The 7,643-nt window shown below is 34.3% G+C and overlaps 1 protein-coding gene across 2 annotated transcripts; it reads left to right on the top strand.

The window, feature by feature from the left end:
* The first annotated feature begins 219 nt into the window (after positions 1-219).
* Positions 220-5,211, top strand: LOC126748950 (nonsense-mediated mRNA decay factor SMG5). Of its 2 annotated transcripts, none has more exons than XM_050458503.1 (10): positions 220-460; positions 733-1,007; positions 1,266-1,503; positions 1,556-1,831; positions 1,937-2,137; positions 2,189-2,570; positions 2,634-2,945; positions 3,745-4,053; positions 4,310-4,574; positions 4,637-5,211. In XM_050458503.1, exons 1-10 carry the CDS (start codon positions 390-392, stop codon positions 5,026-5,028), a joined length of 2,721 nt encoding a protein of 906 aa, XP_050314460.1. In that variant the 5' UTR covers positions 220-389; the 3' UTR covers positions 5,029-5,211. The 2 variants fall into 2 exon arrangements, with proteins under 2 accessions (XP_050314460.1, XP_050314461.1); XM_050458504.1 differs by having other exon boundaries at positions 221-460; positions 2,637-2,945.
* Positions 5,212-7,643: the final 2,432 nt, after the last annotated feature.

Below are 7,643 nucleotides of genomic sequence, written 5' to 3'. Positions count from 1 at the left end.
TAACCCATATTGACATTGTTACAAATTAAATTATTGCCTAATTTAAGAAACTCTTTTATTCCTAATATCAGCGGCATCTATATTCATAAACGCAAACCTTCACGTGCGGCTTGTTACAGTTTCCTTCCTACTTATAACTGTTGTGGAGCCCGAGCAACGTACAGGAGCCACTAACTCCAAAAAAAAAAGAAGAAGAGGAGATGTCAATGTCTGAGAGTTCCAACTTTTTCTTATTGTTGATTTGATTAAAAAAAAATCCATTTTGTTATGGTTTTTATAACGTTTGGTTACAAAATTAAGCATGGTAGGATGAGCTGTACACTATTTGCATTTAGCGAAATATTTATGCATTTTGTTAATTCTTGACCAAAGAACAAATATGAGTTGAAATGAAGAAGAGTTTTAACCCCACCGATATCCAACAAAAGGAGAGTCTAGAGCTCTCGAAAAAACTTTATCGGTAAGTTGGAAAATGATTACAGGCCAAAAATAGTATAATTTGGACTGCTTATCAGTTCCACCTACCTAAATGAATCGTCTTTAACTAGGTCATTGGTAGGTTATGCAAATAATTTTAATACAGAATGAAAATAGTATAGGTTATGTTCCCATTCTGCTAACAGGTCTTAATTCTGTATTTTTCAATTTCCTTATTATCAAACCTTCAATAGTTCTAGAAATATTTATTTTCATAATGTAAAATACCATTTGAATAATATTAATTTTTTCCAGTACAATAGGTGAACAATCCAAACAGCTTGATGATGCCCGAAGCTGTGTGTTCAACGTTTGTGATCTTTTTGCGCCAGCACTCAGATCTCAGCGCAGGAAATTCTGTGACTATTGTGACCGCCTGATTTTTTCTGATCCCTTGCTGTATGGACGCAAAGGTGAAGAACTGCTTTGGAGAAAGGGTTTTTATGATGTTATTTCGATGGCTAAAAGGTTAAAAAAGAAGGAATTTACACAAGAAGAAGTTTCTAGCATCCAAGCACATATTTATTCAGGTACATAGTTTAATTGCTATGTTTAAATAAGAATATTGCCTTAGTTATGTATATATTCTTTCTTCCATAAATGCCTGTTTATAAAAAACTGTCAAATTATATTTGAAGCCTATGACTGTTATAAGATATGCTTTAAACTGCAAGTGCCCTGTCATAAATTGATTTTTTTATGTTAATTAAGTCACTCTAATCAATTCAAGTAATTTCTTATTAAAAAAATATTTTGGTTATGTGAATAAATTTAGCGAATATTTTTAGGAATTGGATTCTACCATCATATGTTGACAAAACTGTCCATACAATTCAATATACACTTGCAAACTACTGTGGATTGTAAAATGTTACTGGAAAGTAATGTAGATCCTGCTGAAGTTAATGATGAATTGAAGGAATGGGCCAAGCAAACTGTTTATCAGTGTCTGATTTATTTGGGTGATCTTAGCCGGTATAGATTAGAGCTTAAGACTAAAAATTCTGATCCGTCCATTGCAATCAGGTAATTTCAAAATACTGCCTAAGAGTGTTGGATATTAAACTGTTGTTCTTAGGTATTATCTTCAAGCAATAAGTTTCAAACCGAACAATGGAATGCCCTATAACCAAATGGGTACTTTGGCAATGTATCAGAACAATTTGTTGGATGCAGTTTACCATTATTTACGATGCTTGGCTTGTAAGGTGCCATTTGAGGGAACCACAAATAATTTGCAAAATCTGTTTGAAAAAAATTCAAAGTTTATTGAGCAACTGCCAAGAATTGATGAAGATGCTGATTGCATTGTAGAACCAGATAAAAGTGACAATATTAGAAGATTTATTGCTAGGTAATTTTTATTTAATTTTGCTTTTAATTTTTATAATTAAAATTGTTTGTTTTTTAATAATTGTTAATCTCAAAATGTCATTTTGATAAATATAATTTTTTTCAGATTTCTCCTCCTTATTGACATTTGGTATTTTAACAAAAAAGTTCCAAAAGTATACAGTTTATGTCATCAAACATATAAAAACTTAGAAGAATGTCTCACTTATTGCAAGCCAACTCCAAGTGAATCTGATGAGTCTTCTACATTAGATATGGTTCCTTCAGATCCCGATCCAAGTTACATCAATGGACAAATGATTTTCAAGTAATTACATATTATTACTATAGAAAACAGAAATATAAGAATTTTTTTTAGGGCGATAGTAATTTGTTTATTAGTAATTTCCAAACTTCAAGCCAATAATTCGCCTTCCCTTTCGACTTTGATCGCTTTCACTTTGAGTATTTATTCCCAACTAATTCAAAAGCTATGCAGACATATTGAAGAAGCCGTTTTAAATTATCCAACCACGGAAAGTAAAAGGTCATGCGGCGTTCTTGGGGAAATAATTAAGACTGGGAAAAAAGGATCCAAATCAAAATTGCGTCGGAGAAAAGCTTTAATCGTAGAAAGTGAAGAATCTGATGCTAGTGAAAATGGTTATGAATCAGATTCAAGCAGTTCAGATGAGTCATATACTTCATCCAATGAGGATGTTCTAGTTGAAACCTCTGATGAGGATATTGAAAGCCATAAGGTAAAAATTCCATTTCATTTTTTAATTTACGGCTAAAGTAGAATGAATAACATTTTTTTTAAGCAGGTTATGGATGACTCCCAAACAGCATCTGCTCCAAATCACACCAAAGACAAACAAAAAGGGGCATCAAAAAACAAAGATTTTGTATTGAGGAAAGTTCAAAAGATGGACATAAACATTATGCTTGAAATTATCAATGAAGAGGGTTTATTGCAGAGCATCAGAGTAGTAAGCGAATGGCTGAAATCAGATAAAGACATTATTAAATCGTGTGTCGCCACCACCAGCACTTTGGTCAAGCAACTAGTTCAATTAATTAATCTGATTAATATTAATTTTAGCAGTGCCAGAAGCATAAATTTGAAATTTAAGGTGAGAGTCTTATTTTCAAAAATATGTTTGAAATCGTTTAAAAAGAAAACACATGAATTAATTTATAAATAATATTTATTTGTCATATAAAGTTCAAATTCGATAAGATTTAAATCTAAGTGTCTTATTGTTGGATTTGATCAATTTCTCTGTTGGTTTGGCATTATTTTCCTTCAAAGGGACTTGGAAGATATGTGGGTTTTTACGAGCTGAAACCATCTTCCGACCATTGGTTCCAAATAGTTTTGCATGTTCTTCTTTAGTTACAACAGCACTCATTCCAGGCTTAGTTAAACTGTAGAGGATTTCTTCTTGATTGCTTCTATAAGTGATTTCCTTAAGAGAAGATACCCTTGGGCAATAGATTTAAAGAATATGGAACTTCTTACCATTGATAGTAAAGACTCCTTGTCCAGTTGTCTCAATATCAAACACCAAACCTCAATTGGGGAATGGGTAAAACCGTTGAGCAGACACTAAGGAAGGAAAGCAGTTCATATATCATATTAGAGTATTTGACTCTACACCAGTTGAAAATAGAATGACTTATGGAGCCTTAATGGACCCATTTATAGAGAGATGAGGTCAATAGAGCGTAAAATGCAGTGATTCTTAACGGAAGCACATCTGAAGATGAGTGATTTAATTTCCAGAATTAGTGGTTGTCTTGATATTTTCTTAGTTTGAATAGTAATACAATCTGTAAGATATGTGTTGAACGTACATACTTCAAGATATTTTAACAACATCTATGTTTAATAACAATACTTATAAACTTTATTAACTAATTTATTTGTAGGTGTCCAAAATAATAAAAAACGAATCAAAAATCCCGTTGCCAGAAGATGTTACTTTGAAAAACATTAGATTGTTCGAGCTCGCTCAGGCTGAATACGATTGGGATTATCTACGAGAAAACGATATTACTAGTCGCGAAGAAAATGTGATTCGAATTCTGAAAATTCTTTCTTTTGGGAAAATTTTAACGAAAATTGAAGATACTGGAGTCACTTTTGATGAGACCAAAAATATTCTTATTTTCGACGAAAAAGATTGGAGTGCTGGAGTTGATAGCGGACACTCAGAAAGCTGCTTAATAGAAGAACTGGTAGGTTTTAGAACATTATTTAACAGATTATACAGAATAACAGATACATTTTAACAGATTTTTGGGTAGATTTTTGCTTTATTCGTATTTGAAAGTTGTGGGCTTTGTTCTCTAATTAGTGTATTAGTATGCACTTTCAATTCTTAGTAAAAAAAAATTGAAGCAGTGACGTGGTGTATTAAATTAGGACTAAATTTTTACAATGTTTACTGCAAGGGAATAAATTACGTATATTTTAAGTAATTTTTTTCTGTAGGAACGTCAAGAAGAAACCGAGGTAGTTAATAAACCATCTCTGACGAACGGTGAATTAAAATCTACATCAGAAAACCATAAAATGAAGCATATGGGTCAACTATGGCTGGCATCGGAAGTGCGTGCCCTGGAGACAAGAGTTGGTAGTACGAAAGCGACACTCTCTCCTTATTTAGTGATCGATGCCGATGCGCTGATTAAGTACACGCGAATGGTGAAACAATTGGTTTATTCCAGGCAATTTATTTTGTTGGTACCTGTCGCAGGTAAGTGCAGAGTGTTGGATATTTGAGAGTGCCTGATATTTAATGCTATTATATTTTTATAGTCGTATCTGCTTTGGATGATTTAAAAAAAGAATGCATCGAGGCACGCGATGCTATTCGTTGGCTAGAAGCGCAGTTTCAACGAGGAAATCGGTTTTTCCGTGCACAGCGCCCCCATGAGCGCGCTGCAATTCCACTGATAAAATACCCGAAGAAAAAAGACAAGGAAATGCACGTTTTCATTCAAATCATCGAATGTTGTTACTATTTTACGGATCAACAAAAAGGAGCGTCTAATGTAGTCACTTTTTTGATGGGCACGCTGAACAGCCTCGGTGGTGGGGATAATAAAGAGTTTAGTTATGGAGGGTTGGCGAAAAGTGTGGGGATTATTTTAGAGTCCATAACGAGCTTTTATGCTAAATGGAAAAAGAATATGGGTACTAATAGGTGAAAAATGATAAGGAAATTTACTGTATTCGGGGCTTGTTATGAAGATTGATTGTCTTCATCGGGAGAAGTTAATACGAATTACTTATGTTGTCCATATTTTTTAATATATTTGTTCTGTTAACTTAATTGAAGAAATAGTAATTGTCATTATAATAAGTCGAATTAAAATTACTTTCGGGTGTAAGGAAGAAGGTTTTTATTTATTTTCTATCAAACCTAACATTAATTCCCCATCACAGAAACGGAAGAGTAATATAAAAATCATAAATAAAGTCTGTCATTATCATTAGTTGACGCCATTGATGAGCTTTCTATCAAAGACCAAAAAAGAAATGGTAGCGCACATTATCCGTTATCATATCGAGTGGTGTCAAAATAACAAACATGTACCAATGAAATAAAGTCCATATTGTGATTGTTCTATCTACTTATAGACACGCACAGTTGTAGTAAATATTTTAACGTTGATAACGGTTATCTAACCGTGTCATCAGAAAATCGTCGAGTAGAACCCTTAATAATTAACCAGAAAAATATTGAATTGTTTATATTTGTTTACTCAATATCTCATCAACGAAATTATGATTAAGTAATAAATCTATATATAAGGATATTTTATTGCTTGCCAATCATGGTATGGTAAACGTGTATTTCAATTAAAGGAATTGACGTGTGTTTCGGACTAAAATTTTTCTTCGCAGAATAAGAAACTTTTAGCGAAAATGTTTGTAAAAGTAACAAAATAAGTGCACGATTCGATAAGAACGGATCGAGCGGACACCATCCGTGCCAGTCTTCGGTTCGCACGTTTCAAAACGGAAGGCGGGGAACGCCGTTTATTTTTCGCGATTTCATGACTCGATTGCTAAATTAACGGACAATTAACCAACACGAAGCGTTATTGTTCAAACTGTTAGGGCGCCAATAAACTATTTTTCTTTTTCATTGTAGTTTACACCGACTGCGATGGAAATTATGATTTTATTAGTCGGATTGTATGGATTTTCGTGTAAGTTAAACTAGTAAGGTTCAAGTTACAAAAGTAGAATAGATCAAATTAATTGTTAACTTTTTTTTTTAAGAAAACGAGTATTGAGATAAACGTGACCAAAATAGCGGATAAATGCTTTTATGATTAGTGCGCAATGTATTTTTTTAAATAAATCTTTAATGGTAAATAAAAAAAAGTCCAACCCTGGCTCCGTTGGGTCAACGTGAGCCCAACGCATAGCTGTCATCAATTTTGGCAAAACCAAAGAAGTAAGCCAATGCGGGCCGGGGCGGTTGTGTAGCCGCCCATTTACTTTGGACAAAGAGCGACACTTTACATTAGAACGACGACGAGGACGATAAGAGAAGAGGGAACGAAAAGATTTTATCGCGTGCTCGCTCTGTCTCGTCGTCCGCCGCGGACCGCAGACAATACGGCGTCCTTGTTCGACCCAGTTCAGTTCACATCGCTACCATCATCATCATACAATAATCATCAACATCGTATTCACGATCCACCGCTGTTTTAATGCGGTGTAGCGATGAGTGGGTGATACAGAGCCGTTTTCAACTTATGATTGTCAACAATGATTTGATTGACATTATTTGATAGACTACTAACAATACCACATTGATGCGTTTTGAGCAAATCGGTATGAATGAGGATATCTACTTAAAAAATATTCTATAAACCCCATTGAATTTCGTAAAAAAAAACATTCAATACCGAAAACCCGGAATGAGATTTTTTAACGCGTTTTAAGGTCGTAAAACCTTTGCTAAAAACTGATGGTTGAAATTTGGAATCCACCCTCACCGGAAATGCGATGCGCTGGCCGGTTGTTCAATTAATGAACACAAACAATAACCCCGTCGTTCTCGCTTTTCTTTCATGTCGATGTCGGCTCGGGATTCTTTTCAAACAAATGGGAAAACCTGGAAAAACAACCAAAACTGGCATCAAGTGTTAAAACTTTTAGACGCGAGGGGAACCTTTACTATAAAAGATAATGAAGATGATGTGATGAATTTTTTTTTAAAGCAAACTACGAAATACAGACTGATTTAAAAATTGTCAATTTGCTCGATCTGTCTGTATAACGTTTTATGTATTTTTAATGGCTCCATGGTTAATGAATAAAACAGGGTGACAAAAAAAACATTAACATTTAAGGGCACCCTTCCGTTTTTATACATTATGATTATTTCGCAATATCTGCGTGTGCGTGTCAACAAAACACATGTACACGAACCATGTGTGAAGGTACACTCCTCGATGATGCAGGTCCGAAATTGCCCCCCCAGGGCTCCCTTGCCTTCTTGCCTGGTTATTTAATTTATGGGTGTGAGTGTACGCCGGCCGGTCGGTCGAACAGTTTTGCCGACTACACCGTGAATAAAGGCTAATTATTGTATAGTTCTTCTAAAAGCCCAGGTAAAATCGAGAGAGGCCGTCGATACACCCATAAGTAGGAAGGCGGTACATCACTACGCTCAAACTCGTATATTATTACTTGCTAATATGTTTTAGACTCTTTCGTAGAAAAATGAACGTTAAAGTGAAGGGAAATTGAAATAAAAAAGGATTTTACTGAACAGCCATCATTTATTTCATTTTTTTTCTAT

This window comes from Anthonomus grandis, chromosome 22, assembly GCF_022605725.1.
Source record: "Anthonomus grandis grandis chromosome 22, icAntGran1.3, whole genome shotgun sequence".
NCBI classification, from domain to species: Eukaryota; Metazoa; Arthropoda; class Insecta; order Coleoptera; family Curculionidae; genus Anthonomus; species Anthonomus grandis.
The sequence above is the reverse complement of the archived record's forward strand: the minus strand, read 5'-3'. Positions and strand labels throughout refer to the sequence as shown.